Here is a 21,454-nt window from a genome sequence, read left to right as displayed (position 1 = left end):
TTGATAGGCGATGGGATGTTGAAGACATGATAGATGGTAGAATGTTAGGCAAACAAACACAAACAGGGATATTGGGCGAAATGAAGGGAGGATGGAGGCATGCAGTATTGAAGAGGGGTCTATCGTAAGGTTAGATGTCGGGTGGTTTTTTTAGGAGACACAAGGGAATTATCGCTCTACCGTTTGGCAGCTTGTGCCCTCTTAGAAAATACCCCTTAAAATGCATGCATACACTCCGTGATGTAGACAAAACTGACGATTTAGGGGACTCCCTTGAAGGACTTAAACGTTGATCGCGGGTGTTGGACTACCTTCTGTCTTTTTCTCCCGCCTTTTATTCATGTGGTAACTGACACCTTTAGATCGAGACTTTTTGTAAACAGAAAATGTATCATTATTTCTACATACAGGGTCCGTACAATTAGTACCGTGACTGGTTCGCTGTAGCCTCAACGGAGCGGAGGATGGGGGTCTGACCGGTCGGCTCGGTAGAAGGATCCCTCACCACTCAGGCGCACTTTAGTTCAGTCACCTCCGGGCATGCGTTGAGACAGAAGGTGAATTTTTGTGATGTGTGATTGTTCGTGGTGTCGTCGCGCCAGCATGGAGCGCACCGTCGAGCAACGCTACGCTGAGAGGTTTTGCGTTAAACTCGCGAAATCCACGTCGGAGACCCTTGAACTCATTTAACAGGCTTATAGGGAAGATGTCTTAAGTCGTACAGGAGTTTTTGAGCGGCACAAAATGTTTAAGGAAGGCCGGGAGCTCGTCGTAGACAAACACCGCGTTGGACGCCCAACGACCGCTCGAATCGATGCTCAGGTGGTCAAAGTGAAAAACGTTTTGGATTCTGACAGGCGTTTAACCATCGCCCTTATCAGTGAGGAGACCGGCCTTTCAGTCGCAACTTTCCACTCCATTGTAACAGAGGATCTTGTGATGAGGAAAGTGTGCTCGAAGCTGGTGCCGAAAGTCTTGAGCGAGGAATAAAAATTGTCGCGGGTGGAAATTTCGCAAGAAATTTTGGACTGCGTCCAGGAATGTGAAGATTTCTCGACAATGTTATTACCTCAAAGGATAGCTCAAAAGGAGCTCAAAGGATATCGGTTCGACTCCATCGAGGTGGTTCCAGCGGCGACGACAAAGGCTCTCGACAGAATTCCGGAAATCGACTTCCAGCTGGCTTTTGACGAGAGGCAGACGCGGCGAACTAAGTGTATCGGTGCAGGAGGAATGTATTTTGAAGATTATTAAGTAATTGTAATGATAACTGCAACAAATTTTGATTTTTTGGAACCAGTCCCGATACTCAATGTACGGACCATGTATATATGCATTGAACTTCTCATAGTATGCCTTACGTATTAAACCACTCCAAAAGAGGTTACTGAGGGAAAAGAGGGAATAAACTGTATGGATTTACGATTTATTTCGCGGAAGTTGTATGAGTCCTACACATAGGGAGGAACATTGTACTTTTACACAGACGGTTCATTGTTTTGACGCGTTTCCCCGACATACGTAATCATCAGGTGACTCACATATTAGCCCATCAGGTCCTTGATGATGCCGTACCATGGTGAAACACGATGAGCTAATGAAACTTTGGTGAAAAGTACGCTGATTCTTCCAATGTTTTGAGAGGGGAGAGAGTTTTTTAAGATCTATTCCAATGCCTCAACCCTGAAAATCAATGATCCCATAAAGAATATTGTAAATGTGAGTCCCCAACAAAAAGAAATACGAAAGGAATATGGCGTGATATATTAAATACGTGATAATACGTCACTGGACAATATTTTCATGAAGTTCAGAGATATACCATAAGTTACATCCGTAATTCGTAACATCCCTGACCGATATTACAGAGAATATGACGTACCATCCACAATGTAAGACCTTATATCATAAATAAAAAATTAATTAAACGACAATCAGTTTAATATTATAGCAAGAAAATAACAGAATTGTTGAGAGCGCTAAAAAATATTCGCCTGTCAATGAACATGGCCGGCGCGTAAGGAGATACTCGAACATGTCAGCTCTCTTTACTAACTGTTCTGCAATTTAATACTTCACGCTAAACACAGGAAAAGATCCAATTTTTGCATTAGGTTCTACACATTAGCAAACTTTCGGTAGGTAATTTACCTCTTGAAACTGAGTAACTTAGTAAATAATTAAATCTTATCTATTAAAGCAATATCTTTAAGAATTCACAGCAATATATCATCATGGTCTAAACTGCTACGAATCATAGGAAAAACTAAATCATCAGCATGTTTTGGATATATATTGAATACGTAATCGGACTTCTATATTTTCTTGATTTGAGCCGGTGTGGAGTCTTCAAAACCTTCCCTTAGGGGGAGGGGGGTGGCGTCTTCGTATTCCATCTTCGACACATGCGCCGAAGGCTGAACTTCTTCGATCTTTTTTTTTCCAGGCCAACCCATAAGACCATTCTAGTTGGGTGACACAGGATGCCACAAGATTTTATTCTCTGCTGATCTCTGACGTCCAGTCATTTTGGCAAAGGGAAAGCACGCGATGATTCAATGGTAAAGAACTGATATTTGACGAGACATCGCTCAAAATCTCCCCCAGATTGAGCCTATGGGAGATTATTTCGTTCCGAAATTGTATGGGCAGGCAGAGACCCCTTATCCTAGATAGGACGGTAGTTTTAGAAGTAAATTCTGCAAAATAACACAGCTGCGAAAACTTCGACTTAGATTCGTAGTGCTAGTGCCTAAAAGTATTTCTAACGCTGAATACTATTATCTCTTACTCCTCAGTGTACACCAATTTATTTTTTTAACAGGAAAAATAAAAGCAAGTTAATTTTCTTATAACATTATAAAACGAGCGTTAATGGACAACGGATCGATATGTTTAGTAGGAAATATATGAATGAATAAGAGGGATATATTCGTAAAAATCGTTTTAAATATACGCAAAAATGCCTATCATATGTTGATCGGTTTTATTGGATTCGATGGTTTGAGGCTCTACTTTGGGAAAGTTCATGATCACTGAATAAATAAACTTAGTATTTTTATTCAGTGATAGGTTTTATAGACTAATTACAATTTCGTTCTTCCACATAGCAGGTACAGAAACGGTAAATTATATTATGAACTACGAAATAGCCGAAGTTTTACTTTGAACTAATTTCGGATGATAATTATTGATGCCATAGTTCCGTAGGATGTACGTGTTAGATGTACCACCCTTACTATAAGACCCAAACACGCAAGGACCCTGCCCTGGCTCACGCCTCAAGGAATCCTGCTGAGACACTATGCATGCTTCTGTTTTATAACAGTAGAAATCCTAATGATGTGGGTGCAAAATCCGGGGTGGATAGGGGTTTTGAGTTGCATTATTGCGACTGTGACTAATAGACCATTTACTGACCCAATAGTCCGCGGGGCAGTGCGACTAACATCGATCCAAATATATTAATTTGAAGAGCATAAGCATATACGAAATGACTGTACACTCACTAATATACCAAATGTACAACCAGCCAGTGCTTTGAGAATTAAACTTATAAAAGATCAAATTTATGGTCAGAAGACAAACATTTCCAAGTTATCACAGGAATAGCATTAACTAAGACATGGCTCATTTTCTTTAGGAAAAAGGTTAACTTTCATTTAGCTGCTGTCAATGGAATAATTTCTATATTTATGAAGTTAAGGAAGAGTTTAGGCATAACTGAGGCCAACACAATAATTATTTCAAAATTCATGTTAAGTAATTGGCGTGGTGGCCCACGAATGATTTGTAATGTCGGTTGTCTACTGCATGTTACTACTTTCAAAACGAGACAGAGCACCAGAGCATACCTATACAAACTTGAGCGGAATGATAAAATACACATGGTCAGAATTTATCACAGAAACCACACGCTGGCATGAGACAAATTAAATCGTTTTGAATACGAAATTCTCACCCGATCAAGTCTTCAAAAGGAATACACTTTTGAGATCCGTCCTTACACATATCCTTTTGTTACTATGCATTGATGGATTGTTCTAGTTTTTGAAGATGTAGTCACCTATTGCCAATGTATTGCATTTATGACATTTAATTTATCATTAGTGAACTGGCTATGGCGAGGTACAAATACGACCACAGGATTTTGAAATGAAGATTTCCTTGTTGAATCTAATTGTAAATGTATGCACCATGGTTCTATGCAAAGTATAAAAGATAGCTCTCGCTACATTGGGATTACTGAGACAGATACTTATTTTGGACTGGCGTGTTGTGAGGAGAGAGGTGGATATTATTTAACAGTTGTTTTTACCTAAAAATAGATATATCGATCAGATATGATTCGCGGTATTGTTTTCTGCGCTCAATGCTGTACTTGCTGTGGTTTATGTGTACGTTTATATCAAACCGGACCAAGTAATCAGGGAAGTAATGGCAGAAATCCCATCCTCCGCAATTGCAATAAAATACCTAACTACTCCATGCAGCGACTGAAGAATACACTCGATGGTCACGAAATATGAATTAAATGTTAAAAATAAACGAGAAAAATTTGCCTTTGCGGTGGCTACCAGTGTCCCGTTCCGCTAAGTGTTCGCTTACGGCAGAATTTTACAAGGGCGGTATCACTAGTGCCAATAGAACACCTACATCCGAAAAGAAACTAGGACCTTTGCAGCCGGGTGTGATGCCCAACGTACCAATTGGATCAAACACAATCCCTAGGAATATTCTTAAAGGAGTAAAGAATCACAGAAAGCTTCTCGAGGAAAAAATTAGCTTCATCTTCGCCCTTGTGACACTTCATTACATTTTATAAGCATCTTGTCTAGTATCCATCAGGTTTGGGGAAACACCAATGCTTCTTGAGATCCATGGAGTCCGTTGGCCAAAATTGAAGTGTTGAATACATATTTTTTGAACACTCTTCCCCACTCTTCAACCATGTAACATCGAACTCCTTGGTTAACATTGTAATAGATGGTAGCACAAAATGAGGTTAAAATAACTCCACGAGTGAAATGCTGCCCCACGATCATAAAAGCGTCCATTCCAATGCTTAAGTAATTTGAAGCTTAATTAAACGTAGAATGTTATGTAAGAAGGGTAAAAGATTAGGGATTTTGGATTAAGTAAATGGAATAGAAAGTCTGTGTAATTGAAATTTTGTTATTGTGAAATAGGACGTACGAGTACGTAAGGTCTTGCTAGGCATAGCTAAGCAGTGTATTATTCTCTTTACTCGAGGTTCCACCAAAAACTTACCTTGACAGGTAGACCACTGCAAAAAAATTATTAGTTGTTGCCACTTAGTTCAGTTTCAATACCGTTCGAATGTTAGTAAAAGGATTTAACGAAGTAATGCACTTGTAATTATAACTCTACAATTCTGGAAATTTGTGAATCCAAGCCAAAATAATTGATATTACGAGTTGGAATATGACAATGTATAAACTCAATAGTCTTCTTGGTTCTAAAAATCGAACGGAAATCAAAAGATTATTTGAGAATTGCCATTCAGTAAAAATTTCATCTTGGAAGAATATTGTGAAGAATTTTTTCCGACATAAGATCGCTTTAACTAGAGGCTGTAATTTATTTTGGGAAAATGATCGATCGGCACGCAACCTGGTTCCGTACCCATCGCAAGGTATCACGACTATTTTGAACTGGCACCAAATACCCGAGCGCTCTGTGTCAGGCGCATAACGCTTTTCATTTACCATTATAAAAGCACCAACAAACATGGCTGATGTCAAACCTGAGATGAAGGTGGTAGAAGACCAGCAGAATTACAACAGCGGTAGTAATGGGGACCCAAAGAATTTACAGGAGTTGACAACATACGTAAGTTTCTCTGATCTACTAGGAAATTATTTAAGTGCTAGGTTACGGCGCTTCCCTTGTCTTTTATTCATAGTTAGCGAGATAATGTCATGCTAGTATTCGTAAAACTTCACAAATAATCAGGCTATTTGAACGTTAATTGCATATATTTCTCTGAAGGAATTTATTTTTTTGAGCAAATGAACATCGAACGTCTTAAGATTTGTGCAAAGAGAATTTTTATTTTTGAATCTTAGTTTTGAAAAATGCGATCACAGAGTATAGGTAATGAAAAAGTACTCATTGTGTAATAGTTCATAGTTATCATATATTCATATTAAGAATTGAATTTATATTAATTGTATTCCGAATTTTGTTTTCAGGTTCAGTCATTACTCCAGCAGATGCAAGATAAATTTCAAACGATGTCGGATCAAGTTATCACGAGAAATATCCTTTTCATTAGTTATTTACATTTACGAATTGTAAAAAAAGTTCTTTTATGACTGTTGGCCATTTTCCATATTTCATAATGGATACAACCCTAAACTTTGGCATTTTCCCTTCTTGATGATGAATCACCGTCACAAGTGTGTTTGGGAGCAGTTATTGGTTTAGATTTACTAAACCATGGCATTATCGTAGAAATCCCATGTATGTGATTTCCTGTGTGTCTAATTGCGAAAATGAGGGATGCGTTCAGAAATTGTAGTTCTTCAAAGGATGGGAAATCGGAGGCCCTTAAATGTAGACGTGTTCATGTTAGGACCCGAATGAAGTTTATCCCATGGATCATAAAAAATTTGTAATCTAAATGCTTATCATTGCTATTGATTAAGTCGGGGCCTAGCTTTTGGATCAAATGACAAGTAAAACTTCTTTGACATGCACAGTTTTAACTTTAATGTCATACCAGAGGCACGACGTTGGAAAGTATGGTGAGAGGCATGATGTATGGTTGTTTAAATGTCTACGTTGTGTTCGCTACATCGGCAGTATGTAGCTGTTGTGGCTGAAAGTTCTTTTAACCTCATCTATTTTAACTTCAGATGGTTGGTAAAAACATTTTATTCAATACTGATGTATTTAAACGTGTGACGGTACTGTATCTTGTCTGGTTCACCCATTTCCCACCTACGTAGTGTTTGTCTGTGTCAGCTCATCAAAAAAGTGAAATATCTTGTACGTCCATCCATTTTCAGTGCTTTCAGTTATATTGTCCAATTGTACATAATTTAATCATGCAAGATAGGAAAACCATATATTTTAATTATTGCCTTTTTTATTTATTTTTAGTAGTGCTTAACCATCATCATGATCAATAATGAATATTATTTATTCCCCTTCCATCCTGCTTAGTTTTGAAAATGCATTCGGAATAGGGTTTGTCTTCTTATGTCATTAACTTAATTTTGTTGATTATTTGCTAATTTAAGTGTCAAGTTCAATATATTTTCTTTGAAGTAAAACACTCCCAGCTACATGGACCAATAGTAGTTGATAATTTGTAGATGTAAATTTTTGTTTCTATTTTTATATGCACATATTTATTTTTATAGCCTCTTCGTAATATTTTTTTTTCATTTTACATTATAATTCCATTGAGAGTTCCAATTCTACTGTATTTTAATACCAATTATGTGGATAATTTCAAATATAGTTGGCCACTGTCACCACAGGTTTTCAAGTGATTAGCTTGTTTGTAGTATGTGGTATATTCATATCATCCTGGAACAATTATCATAAACCAACCTCTCAGAGTGCAGTTCTGTAAGATGCAGGTTAGTTTAAAAGTCCTTGTAAATTTCTCATTTCTCAATACCATTAAATCTATTATAATCCTTACAATTCTTGTTTGCCTAAATTTTACATGATGTGATTTAGAAAGTTTTAGATTGTATTTTTTTAGAGTACCTACAGCTTAAGAAACAGAGCCACAGTCTCTCCTATGATGTTATACTAATATATTGTGTAAAAATGTGACTCAGCTTAAAAATAATTCTATTGTGGGGAAATGTGGCGGTTGTATGCATCTAATCAGAGAAATAGAATTCAAATGCTATCATTCAGCTATTATAAGTAAAGGCTTACTTAAATCAGCAAGTCTCTCCTCATCAATTTTTAAATATTAATATTTCTAAACTTTGGCCAAATTTACACTTTTCCAAAAATTTTGAACTTACGATTTTTCTTTCATTATTTCAATTTTGTAGTGTTCTCTACGTCTCGGTGATATATTCCCTCTTTCTTATTAAAGTCTCATTGCCTAATGCAAATCTTCTTTTGACCCTACTGCTAAGACCTTTTTTTTGTTCAAAAACACTTTCAAGATAGGTAAGCTGTTCCACCTGCTCCAGTTTATGAACTTAAGATTTTAATCTAAAAATATAAAATATTTTACTTAGCATTCCTCTTTCTCAAAAACTGAAAAACCCATTTTTTTTACATTTATTCCCATCTAATATCTAATGAACCGATTTTCCATTTCCATTAGCAGTGCTTTGTATTTGGCTGATAGGCAAACTAAAGATCGATTATCTGCAAACCTAACTGATTTTGATTAAAAAATTCAAAGGAAACCTCATTCACCTTGATTGGGATTCAAACCAGGATCCCTCGACGACTGTCTGAGTGCTTTAGGTAGTTAAGCCCCTATGATGAAATACCATACATACAATGTCACAGGCATTTGTAGTCATGCATGCTCCACCTAAGGGCAAGACATTAACTGATTTTATGAATTCCCCGCTGACTTTAAATCCTATCTCCAGTATTTCCCATGCCTCTTAAATCAATTCTTCCACATATATGTTGAACAGCACAAGTAATGATGGACACCCATGGTTTACCCCCATGCCTAACACTTCAACCTAATGCAGGTTGATGATAAGTTGCCTATCCCTTCAATGTACTCATTTTCTGCAATATATTATTTAATTCCACCCAATTCAATCAATTTAAAACATTAAAATCTATGAAACAAATGCATTCTGAGTGAATTCTATGTATCTATGTTATTATCATTTAAAATTTTTTTTTCATATTTTAAAAGCAACCATTTCCTATGCTTTGATGACACTTTCATATTACTTGAGGTTAAATGTCTATAGATTGAGTTTATTGGGTGAGATACAATGTATGCATGTATTAGCTTAGGGGCAGCATTTCCATTTATCGAACACAAATTAAGTCTTGCAGCAGCACCATGCATGAAACTAAATGCACTGCATCATATACAATAATGATTTATTTGGGAATTTTTAGGAAGTACTTTCAATGAAACATTAAAGCTCAGCTGCTTACTACTGACTCAAAACAGTGATTTTAACAAATTTTGTAATTAGGGCAACCATTTTCTATGCCTGATGATGGAAAAAATGCTCAATTTAAGTATTTTTCTAGCAAATTGGCTTATGCTTATACAGGTCCTGTAGGCCGAAGTTATACCCATATACCTCCAGCTGATAACATGCAGACTGATTTTAGAGTGCATTTTCAAGTAAAAAGTGCATCTTATGGGCCAGGAAATATGTTTTGTCTGCACCTAAGCTGCTCATCCGCATCATATTCTCTTTTTATGCCTAAGCTTACATGGCCTTATGTATTTACTATATAGTTCCCGTACATATTCATTCCATCTCTCTTGAATCATTTATAGTTTAATTACTTTTTGCATAGAAGAAATTAAAATATTTTCATAAGCCAGGATCCTCATCAAAATTGAACTAAGTTGACCCCTCAAGAATAAATAACCATGTTGTAAGTTATCCTTTATTTCATGTAGAAGTTAAAGCTATTTTAGATATTCCAAACATAATATTTTGCAGCTCAAGTAAGTTAACTTTTTCTTTTTATTCATATACTCTGAAACACTGGGTGCAGTTTAAAATAAATCCCTCTAAAACGGAAACATATTGCTTGCAAAGTATTTATGAACAAGATACCGCATCTTTTTGCCTTTCCTTAGATGAACAACCAATGAGGAGTCCATATTGTTATACCTAGCTTCTAGGGAATGATAGCTCATTTCTACTGAATGTTTGTATCACTTGATGCAATTGATTTTTTGGTTTATTCTATTACCCCTAATGAAAAACACTACTCTAGGTTGGACAGTACATAGGTATTGTATATTTATTTTCAATTTTGCACAAGCATAATTCGTTGCAGTTCCTGCATCATCATGTGCCTACATCTAAGAAATAAGCAAATAATATGGAATAAACAAGGGCTTCTTATCAGTGATATACTGGATTGCAAATTTATTGTTGTTGAAGTGCTGTTTGAGTATTTTTCTGTTTGGAAACCATTGTCTCCAAAACTTATACAATACTTCTGTACAAGAAGGGCTTAATCAAATGACTTGGATTGAACTTTAAAGGCAGCGTGTATGGACATTAAGCATGTGTATATTCTGCTTATGTCAGTTAATTGATTGCACTTTAATTCATGCAACACAATTTTATGAACAAGAAACTGCATTGTTTAGATGATTTATGGAACAAATTCCATGAGAATATAAATTGGGTAATAAGTTATTTTATGTAAGAGTTAATATTTTTGCCTTTAATTGATTAACTTGTTTGTATTGAATCCATGTGGTTATTTCATTATGTAAGTATTAAGTATTTGTGTACAGGGCGTGGTGCTTAAATCAGGACAAGCATGCATTTCCTCGAATGAGATTTCCTCACCGGGTTAGCGAAACCTTCCCCAGACTTCTTCGAAGCATGATACTTAGCCACAATACTGTACACAGTTTATCTGGGGCACTAGGAGAATCAAACTATTTTGAAATATAATACCCAGTGCAAACCCTTTCGATCATAGTGGTTCTTCGATTGTACTCTGCACTTGTATGTAACATCTTGGCTATTTTGAAGTTGTGACTGTTTGCTAGATGTCTATAGTTTTCAAGAATGCCAATCGTGATCTCCAGTGGAACTACAATATGGCAAGAAATTCAAATTGAAATTTGTCAAGATTTAAGCACCGGACCCTGTATATACTGTAATGTTCACACTCATGGTCATTTTATTTTCCTTAACTAGACCTACTAGATGACATGGGCAACCGAATAGATGACTTAGAGAAAAATATTGCAGATCTTATGACTCAAGCTGGAGTTGAAGGCCCTGATAAATGAAAATACATCATGCTCTCAGAAGGAGCCAAATTCATTTCTAAAATTTGTATTTCATTCACCTAGTAGAGTTGATGCAAATTGCTGCCAACCTTATATTGTATTACTCAGTAACTCTTTGTTACTTGTTATTTGATGTTCTCATTTATTGTATTTTTGTTAAGCATTGAATTGAGATGAAACCGGTGATGATAGTATTGCATTTAAAGTGTGAGTAGAATGGCAAATATTCAAAAGCAAAAGTCTGTTCTGAAATGAAGTACATAATTTTCACCAAAGTTACATATGTTATACTTTAATTGGTAAGTTTAGACTTAATGTCAAGAATACATAGTGCACACCAATTTTATATAATAATTATACATGGTGCAACAAATGGCTAAAAAATAGCCAATGTGGACATTGATAAATAGATTTTTCATAACAATGAACTTGTTATAACTACTTATTTGGATTAAAAATTGAATACAATTAATCGCTGGGACTTCAATTTTTTCCTCCGAGACAAAATCAAAGGTGCATCCTCTGGAGCAGCTTAATATGATGTGTTTATGTGGACAAGTGACTTGAGGCACTATGTATTTCACATTTTATATTTAGTAATTTCCATTAGGTCCTCATGAAAGCTATTCATGTCCACATCATCTAAACCTCACCTGCCGACTAACGACTTGTTCTGATTCTTCAGACTGTGAGTCACCATCGTCATCTTCATCAATGTCGTCATCATCATCTTCATCCTCTTGTTCATCTTCTTTATAGTCTTCTATTTGAACCGATTCCGCTGACCTTGTGCTGCTCTTTCGTAAAGAATCCTAGCCATAAAAAGAAGCATAATTGTAACAAGATGAACCGTGGCTAAGCTTCTCAAATGATATGCAGGTTTAGAATTGGACAACTTGTTTACTGCCTCTAAATAGTTGCCTAATTGAAATCATACAGTTGTCTTTTTTCATGAATGTGATCTCAAGTCGGCTAGCAATTAATGGGATGATGATAATAATGAGCCCCAAAGTGACAATGAGTTTTCCCGTGAAAAGGAAGTTCTCAATGACAGCATGACAGCAGAGATGTGAAAAAATTTAGGACTACTGTGTATTTTAAGAGTGCAAATTCTTTCTGTAAAATCTCTTATATTTTCATGATAAGGTAACATAATAATTTCGTTTTCCTGACATGCATAAACATTGATTTATAAATCAAAAATTAAAATTAGTTATGCTTACAAATCCTGGTATAATCAGTTTTTAACAAACGGTACATTTTAAAAGGTTGCTGATATCTTCCTTTAGAATGGGTATTTCCTGCTGCCAGTAAGTAAACCAAGTATTTATGCATTCTAGCTAGGTGTAAAGGAAACTTAAATGCACATAATAGTTTTGCAGTTTTTTGGCAATGGATTTATTGTTTTACCGGAACTGGATGACACCCCAACACTTTTCCCTCAGCCCATGGTTGTGGCTACTGAGCAGTGAGCCTAGGTTTGACTCCCAGGCATTCCTAGCTTCAATGGAGTTATTTTTTGGGGTACCATCTTGCAGGGAAACCATGGACAGCATAGGGAAAGAAACTGGAGTATCCTACCCTCTTGTGTGAATTTCACATCATAGTGCCTGATATGACCGGAGATCCACCCTCGTCTATCAAATCGTCCTTCAAGAGGGCTACTGCGGTTGGTTAGCTTATACACTAGGGCAGGAATGCACATCTGTGAGGCTGCAGCAGAATTTAGGTAGATAATAGTAAATATCTACATCTTAATCAGTAAATGTCAACTGATCATCACTTCTGACACATTTCAAAAGATGTCTATATACTGCACGGCATTCAGTGCTTCAAGTTCTTCTGAATCACTCTACACGGAACACTGTATAAACTTATATCAGAATAAGTCAACGTTCATCAATTTTCTACTGCTAATCTAAAAAAAGTATTTGATGAAGTAAAATCTAACGTCATAGAATAACTAATTACCTATACTAAAATTTATTCTATTTTCAATGATTACGGCCACATGTTGGTTGGTTGGACAATAGCTCAACCTGTTTCATTCAATTTAACCTCTGCCTATACTTTAATTTCCCAGCAACATCAAAGATATGTTGGTATTTATTCCTTTCTCCAGCTATTCACAATGTTTATTTCATTTTGTGACATTGATCGTGTTCAATCCTATCTTCTGGTACCTATTGGGGAGCATATTCCAAGTTTGAGCTAAATAACGTAAGGATAGGCTCCTCTCTCAATGGCCATATAGGATCACGTCACACTTTATCACACCCTAAATCTTGATTCCAAATCTCTTACTATTCTCTAATTGAATCAATTTTAGGGGAATGTGGAAATGTTTTATGAAACAAAGCACTTTCTACAACTGATGCATAATCAACAAAAATCGTTAAAGATTTTATGAATATCTACCTTAAATTCAGCATTTTTCTCTTTTTACGAGATAGAGCAAAATGACAATGTGATTTTAATGGTGCCAGTTTTCAAATAGGTGGAATCATTATGCAGGAATATATGTTTGAATGCAATTTTTGTAAAATATTCAAGATATGATGAAATAATATTAATAAAAACTTCACACACTTGCCCATTATTTCTCTCTAATAACTAAAAAAGTATCAATAATATCTTTCTATTGTAACTTATCTATTTTTATTTGTGCGCATAAAAGAAAATGCTATTACACGCAGAAAGAAGTTCAAAGTTATATTCTTACTGCAGGGGAATTACTATATCTTTTTCAAAAACTGTGATTCCCATGCCACGGAAAAAAAATATTGAGACTTTATATCGTAAATTTAACTAATAAATACTAACATTTCTCTAAAAAAATGGACAATTGACTGACAAAATTAATACTGTTAGCTTTTTTTACTCTTACCAAAAAATTAACAAAATTCATATTATGAAACCCAACTTGTACTTTTTATAATATGAAATACATTTCTAGTTGGTTGTCCTCGGTGAGGGTAGATCCCACTGATCAGTAATATTTACAAAACATGGTAGGGGAGCTGGTTCCTTTACTACCTGAAGTTTCCCATGTGCATCACTCAGCATGAATCTTCAGCCATACCATCAGTACTGAATGCTCTGCTCACTAGGCTAACATGACTCCTGTATCTCAGTAACATCGATCTTTTTTGCAAATTTTTTAAATGTGCTACGGAAAGCTGTTTTATGCCTTACTTCACAGGAAATTTCTTTAAATCTGAATTGATACAATATTGAAATGCCCAGGATTGAATTACATAATTGTAAATGACCATAGCCTTTCAATTCAACCATTTCAATTTGCCGGCCCCAGTGGTGGTGGGGTAATGTCCTTATCTGCCAACCCAAGGGTCGCGGGTTTGATTCCCACCTGGGTGGGTTTTCCTCCACCTAGGGCTTGAGTGTCCGTAATCATGTCCATTGTTACCACTATTCAATAGTCCAATTTAAAAGGACATAAAGACTGTTTTTGGACTCGGGATAGATAAATAAATAATCATGGTCCCAATGAAATGAGATTTTTAGAACTTGTAAGTGAGATATGATTAATGAATAGACTGTCACGTTTGACGAAACTACAAAAATTGTATAATCTGAATTTTTATAATAATTTAACCTCGAAATATAAACAATTTCCAGGTAGAGCTAAACAAACCACTATAAATTAACAGGTAGGTACTGTGCACTATGCCCAATGAATGCAGAAAACTTATAATGAACGAATGAGCATTGTATGAATTTCTCATGAGAACATGATGTAGAAAAGGACCAAAAAAGATCTAACAAACTGATTGGTAACCAATTTTGCTTGGATTTTCAAATATCAAAAATTCACATTGAAGGAAGGTTACTTGCAAACTGGTCATATATGTATAGTGTTCTGAAAACCTTTCTTGATACAAAAGTGGAATAATTTTACACAACATTTTTAAATGTTCAATGCAAAACTAAACTATGCAAAGTTCGTCAGCGACATGAGCAATTCTTAATCAACACTTATCTCTTGCATATCCATTAGTTATCATTAACTTTCTTTCTATTGCTCTTCCAACTTTTATGCCTATAAAATATTTTCCCCCTTATACGTCCTATCTATAAGGTGGTGGATCAAAACTTAAACCATTATACATATTATAAATATATACTATGAATTGGAACTATTAGCATTGTTTACGAATTGATTTTCAATACTTCTCTGCTAATAACTAATCAACTTGTGGCCAGACAGATTAAACTTTTCCAATAGATTTTGAAGCCTCCCTATGTTAGTTAGCATGTATAAAGTTATGATATGGGAAGCAAGAAAAAAGAATTCATGAGCTGCAGAATTAAAATCAAGAGCCTACCTCTGACGATCCTCTCTTGAATATGGAACGGGCTGAAGAATGAGGAGTTGATGGAACAGAGCTTGGATTTTGAGATTGTTCGGATGACTTTCTGCTGCTTGATAGAGAGCTGCCAAAGAGTCCAGTTAAGGATAAAAGGGAGGGAGCTGATGTAGAAGGGTTCACTCTGAGTGATGTCCGTTTCACAACTTCCAGACGTGAAGGGTAAGAGTCACCAGGAGTTTTCAAGGCACTTCGAAACTCCTGTAAATATTAAAAGGTTTCATTATACAACTGCAGGCACTTATCCAGCCATCTATTCATAAATAATGCTGAAACATTAAATTTATTTATGATGAAACCACATGCTTTGCATACGTAGTACATTGTATTAATGTTTTTTAACGTTTTTGACCTGACTGTTGGAGGTATTTCAGATGGTTTTACAGTATAAATCTGATCATTAATGGTAATGAACTAAAACGGTATCTCTTTGAATTTTCAAATATCTGCCTCCTGACAAAATACCCTTTGGTGACATGATAAGGAACATTTTCTAACATGAACATTTTCATGTTGACCAGGGGGTTTTCATCTAAAATATAGATGATGCTTTCGTCCAGCCTCAACCAAATCAAAGCTGGATGATTTTCAGGGAAACCAAAAGGAGATTAGAGAACAAATATAGTCCCATTACTGGTTAAAGTGATTGGTTTAAAGTCATCTTAAGATATGATAGGACAGAATTATTGTGCTATACATACAACACAAATGCATATTTTTTTTAACCCACAACATGTAATGCAAAATTCTATTTTTAGGCTTGAGGGCAAATATAAAAAGTAAGCACAAAAGTAGAGAATCTACAATGGTTTCATCAGATGGGTGTGATTGCTGATATTCACCTTTTTACCTCTCAAACATTTTGAGTGATGAATTTAGAAGTTATTAAAACTGATGTAACCAGACTCAACCTTGGAACTTGTCTCCATTTAGTAAGATCTGGTGATTTCCTGCTATATTGATGTAGAAATTCTTCTTGAGTCTTCCACTGGGTGAGAGCCTCAATTCTAGCAGAATTTTTGACACTTGACTCGGGCATCATCTTCAGAGCAAGAGTTATTCTTGCCGTGAAGAGGATGGCTGAGTCAAGTATCAAATTATAGAATTTATTTTCATGTTCTAGGCAGGCAGATAATTTACACAATCTAGAACGTTGGAAGAGTAAGGACAAATCTGTCATTTGCCTTCACCTACTCTTAAAAGAAGTCGCGATGTAATCAAAAGTTCTAAAGGCCCTATGGTATGTGGCCAAGAATAGCACCTAAATAAAATATTGATCTGGGAGTCCTAATCGTGATATATGTGAGTAATACAAGGGCTGGGTGGTTTTGCAAGTTAATGAGTTCAATAGGTCATATTGCATTTTGATTCTGGACCACTGCAGAGTTCAATATAATTAATACATGGTGATTATTATTTTAATGTAATCTACTGGTTAAGGTACGTTTCTGGATGGACACTACTACCAAATAAATAATAACACAAAATCCAGCATCCTACTCTACATCAGGTCCCTCTTCATCTCTGAGTACTTCCTTCATCCCGTCCAACATGCCTATCCTGTTCCTTCCCTTTCCTTGTTTGCATAACATTCTCCCCTCTATTACAGTCTTCAACATCCCACTGCTGGCCAATACCCCCTTCATCCAATTTTCCTGCCTCCAAAGGATTTCTCCCAACAAACCCCTCTCTTTGCCCAACATACCAAGTACTTCCTCATTTGTTTTCTTCTCTGTCCATTTCACCTTCTCCATTCTTCTCCACACCCACATTTCAAAAGCTTCCAATCTACGTCTGTCCTCCTGCTTCAATGACCACGTTTCCGCACCGTACATAGCTACGCTCCATATCAAAGTTTTTACGAGTCTTTTCTTAATATCCTTACTCAACGTTCCCGCCATCAACTCCCTCCTCCTAGTGAAAGCCTCTTTGCCTAGTGCAATTCTTCTCCTTACGTCTCTACTACTTTGACCATGTTGGTCCAAGACACTTCGGAGATACATTAACTGTTCTACCTGCTCTAGTTTTTGCCCTCCTATTTTAATGTTTTGCTTAGCCTTTTTCTTTCAAGAAAATTTCATAACCTTTGTTTTTTAGTAATATTGATTCACATCCCATATCTGTTGCACTGAATTTCCAATTCACTCAGCAATGCCTGCAACCCCTCAGCTCATTGACAAACTTAAGCTTGGTCATCAGCAAACCTAACTTATTTTATGATTTCTCCGCCGACTTTCATCCCTATCTCTAGTTCTTCCCATGCCTCTTTAATCATTTCCTCCACGTATATGTTGACCAGCAAGGGTGATAATGAGCAACCCTGCCTTACCCCTCTTCTTAACACTACCCATCAGGACTCCCCGTTTCCCACCCGCACCTGAGCAGTCTGAGACATGTACAGGTTGCGGATTAGCCTCTTTTCCCTCCAATCTATTCCTATTTACTGCAATATACTCATTAGTTTTTCCCAATTCACTCTATCAAAAGCTTTTTCAAAATCTACGAAACAGGCAAATACCTCCTGGTTGTATTCTATATTCCTCTTGATTAATAATCTCATTACTGCAATGGCATCATGTGTACCCCTACCCTTCCTAAACCCAAAATGATCATCCCCTAACTAATTATTTGCCCTACTCTCTATCCTTTTCCTGATTAACCTGAGAACAACTTTAGCTGCATGGGATATCAAACTCTTTGTTCTGCAGTCTTCACAAGGTATAGCCTTTACCTTTTTCGGAATAGGAACTAACACTGATCTCACTAAGTCTTCCGGCCAGATTCCTTCCTCATAGATACTACAAATTAGTCCATTTAGTCTCTTCCTACCACATTTTCCTAAATCTCTTAGTAGTTCTGCTGGAATGTTGTCCACCCCCACGGCCTTACTTGATTATGGTAATGTAAATGCTATATTGAGATGTAAATGCCAGGATCTAAAACTTAAGCAGTCTTTCATTTCCAACATCAACCCTTGATATAAAATATATTGAAATGATTATTAGGAATGCATGAAGCTTCATTACTGTCAATTTCAAAGTGAATGAGTCAATTTTGAAGAGAATTAGTGGAAATAGAAGAAACTCAAAATGAACTGGATGTTAACTAAAATTGCTAAACCGGTTGAATGGATGGGAACTTTCTTGGTAAGTGAATTATTACACCACAAATGTAAGTGATCATGTGGGTGGTAGCGGTGATAACTGTGGTACTCATCCTATCATTTTTCCATCCAAATTATCCTTCTGCTGGACTGTAACATGCCAGCTGATTAAAGTGCAGGGGGCAAACCTACCCTTCCAATCTACTGCTATGGTCAGCAATACTATCATTAGCTTTGTTTGTTCTGTGGAATGTCATATCAAAATACTTGAAGCATACACATTCTGATATATTATATATATTTTCTCCTCTACTTTCTAAACTCAAATCAAAGTTTGTCTTGGTAGTTTTATGCAATGTTAGTTTGTAACCTTCTATTGAATAGTCTCAGAATCACCTTTGCTGTATGTAAAATTAAATGGATTATCCACATACTGCCACTTGACTCTTTTTTGGGATATTGATCAACACTGTTATAATGAAGTCTTCTAGAATAGAAAATACTTTGTTCTTCCACGTACGTCTTATTATGCAAGACCTAGGTTTGAATTAACAAAGTATTTTCTTTTCCAAAATGAATCACTTCCACAAAGTGATGCCTTCAACCATACTATTCATGAAGTCTTCTGGTCAAATTCCTTCCTCATAAATGCTCCACCCAGTCCAACAGGATTCTTCCTTCCATTTTTCTCTAAACTTTTTATTTATTCCAATGGGATAATATTTAATCCTAATGCCTAGATGAATTCTTTTCTCAAAGTGATTTTGTGTCAAAAAACAATATCTCTACACTCAAGCCTTCCTTATCCATCAAAATCACATTACCTTTCTATTTCTCAGCTGGATACCTTATTTCTTTACTCAAGGCTTTTCTACATTGGCTCCTATACATCAAGACATATCCATGACATTAGACCTGATTTTTCTACTATGAAGTTCTCTGTTTAAAGTTATGCTTGACTTTTCTTTACCTTTAGACTCTGTACTTATTGCTATCATTTCATAAAAGCCCTGTTCAATGAAGAGTGATCATATATTTTTTATTGGCAAATTCATTCTGAAAAAATTTGGTTTTGTTATATTGTTATTTTAATATGCATTGAATATGGTACAAGTTTCATCAATTTGACTACAGTAATAGTGATGTTGGACGGGTTGAAGGGAGGAGGAAGTACACAGAGATGAAGAAGGACTTGATGTAGAGTGGGTTCCTTGATTGTGTTTTGTTAGGAGTCACAAAATTTGGTAGTTGTATCCATCCAAAACCTACCTTAATCAGTAGATTACTAATAAAAAAAATATTAGCAGCAGCTATTGCCGGTTGAAATGTTCAGATCACCTATGCCAGCTTCTGATGACAAATTTTTCCATAGTGTTTCTTCACATTGAAGAACATAAAAAAGTTGGGGCTATATGGAGCATCAGGAACACCCTGAACAATGGTTTTCATGAGATAATTATGATTTCATGGTGAATTTTTCAGAATGCACGGCACGCAAACTCATCTCATGTATGAGTGCTCATGCATATTTTCTTCCACCAATGAGTGGGTGGAACCCGATGAACATATCTGCAACAATATTTCAACTTATCTAATACTGCTTTTAACATTCTTTGACAATATTTCACAATAGCAGCTACACTGATGATGATTACATCAGTAGGGATGGTGACTGGAGCTCTGGCTTCACCTTCCTTCACAATTGATTTACTCTCCCCTACACTTCAAACATTTGAAACCACCTTCTAACCTTGGTAAAAGGAAAAACAGACCATCTATAAAACTTCTTTAGCAATACATAGGCCTCTAATGACAATATGTTCAGATAGAAGCAACATTTCAATTCAGCGCATGCTACCACCATCACTGCCATAGGTGAACAGCATGTTTGACTCGTAACCATAGCTGCTGACACAATACTCAGGTCTAATCAAATGCAGCTGCACCACATACGCCGAACACACTAACATGCTAATAATATAACAACATTAAAAATTTTCTCAATGAATCATGTGAAAAAAAATTGTGATCGCTATTTAATGAACATCCCTCAATGCTATCATTTAGTTTGCAGACTAATAATAATAATATATTTAATTTGTCCAGCAATCAAGTTGTTACAACTGTTACACTTGATATAAGACACATCAGGGGAAAGTAACAAAATACATACATGGATACAAGACACGTATCAGGCATTATCAAGAAATTCAGCAGTTGAACAAAACATTTTTAATTTTAAGAACCTAAGTAGATTGACTTTAAATGCAGCCACACTTTTTTGGGCCTTAATCTCAGCTGGGAGTTTATTATTAAGTTGAAGGCCCATAAAATTTGGGCCAGCACTTGCATTTTTTGTACATACATATAAAACATGCAGCTGGCGATTCTGCCTTGAAGAATATTTGTGGATATCACAATTTTTCAGATAGATTTATTTTTGTATGTACTACTACATGAAAAATATAAACACTGGCAATACACCCAATTTTTTAAACAGGGGACAGCAAGGGCAATTGTGTTTTGCATAACTCATTAGCCGTATGGCTCTTTTTTGGACCCTAAAAATAGCTAAGGCCTTAGATGATGAACCCCAGTAAAGGATACTATGGGCTATGTGAGAATAAAATTCACCAGAGTATAGTGCACAGAGAACATCCACGGAAACTATAGATCTAATGGACCTTATTAAAAAGCAGGCTGAGCTTAACTTACTGGTTAAAGTCCTTATGTGTTCCTCCCCAGAGATTTGAGAATTTATATGGAAAGCCAAAAATTTGATATTTTGTACCCGTGGAATCACCTTCACATCAACTTCAATAGAAAGTACTTTGCTTGCTTTATTTTTATTTGCAAAGAATATTAGGTGAGACTTTTCTATATTCAAACTTAGGAAATTATAATGACAACAAGAAAGTAAGGTGTGACTAACCTGTTTACACTTAACCATCAATTCATCAAAAGTAGGCGATACAAGAATAATGT

The 21,454-nt window shown here is 35.9% G+C and overlaps 2 protein-coding genes across 3 annotated transcripts in view; one reads left to right on the top strand and one right to left on the bottom strand.

The window, feature by feature from the left end:
* The first annotated feature begins 5,725 nt into the window (after window positions 1-5,725).
* Window positions 5,726-11,450, top strand: LOC139694391 (heat shock factor-binding protein 1). Its single transcript, XM_071592921.1, has 3 exons — window positions 5,726-5,853; window positions 6,216-6,282; window positions 10,890-11,450. Exons 1-3 carry the CDS (start codon window positions 5,752-5,754, stop codon window positions 10,976-10,978), a joined length of 258 nt encoding a protein of 85 aa, XP_071449022.1. The 5' UTR covers window positions 5,726-5,751; the 3' UTR covers window positions 10,979-11,450.
* Window positions 11,451-11,548: 98 nt separating this feature from the next.
* The window catches only part of Fam92 (CBY1 interacting BAR domain containing protein Fam92), a 13,122-nt gene continuing 3,216 nt past the window's right edge, over window positions 11,549-21,454 (bottom strand). For both annotated transcript variants that reach the window (XM_071592919.1, XM_071592920.1), the window contains 2 exons: window positions 15,325-15,567; window positions 11,549-11,790 (listed from right to left, as the gene is read on the bottom strand). In XM_071592919.1, the coding sequence (XP_071449020.1) occupies window positions 11,617-11,790; window positions 15,325-15,567 (417 nt within the window). In that variant the 3' untranslated portion in view covers window positions 11,549-11,616. The remainder of the gene's footprint in view (window positions 11,791-15,324; window positions 15,568-21,454) is intronic.

This window comes from Hetaerina americana, unplaced genomic scaffold (assembly GCF_022747635.1).
Source record: "Hetaerina americana unplaced genomic scaffold, ioHetAmer1.1.p SCAF_5, whole genome shotgun sequence".
NCBI classification, from domain to species: Eukaryota; Metazoa; Arthropoda; class Insecta; order Odonata; family Calopterygidae; genus Hetaerina; species Hetaerina americana.
The sequence above is the reverse complement of the archived record's forward strand: the minus strand, read 5'-3'. Positions and strand labels throughout refer to the sequence as shown.

Coding starts and splice junctions, on each gene's coding strand:
- LOC139694391 (XM_071592921.1), top strand. CDS start 5,752: ATGGCTGATGTCAAACCTGAGATGAAGGTGGTAGAAGACCAGCAGAAT. Junction 5,854..6,215: donor TACAGGAGTTGACAACATAC/GTAAGTTTCTCT, acceptor TTTTGTTTTCAG/GTTCAGTCATTACTCCAGCA. Junction 6,283..10,889: donor GGATCAAGTTATCACGAGAA/ATATCCTTTTCA, acceptor AACTAGACCTAC/TAGATGACATGGGCAACCGA.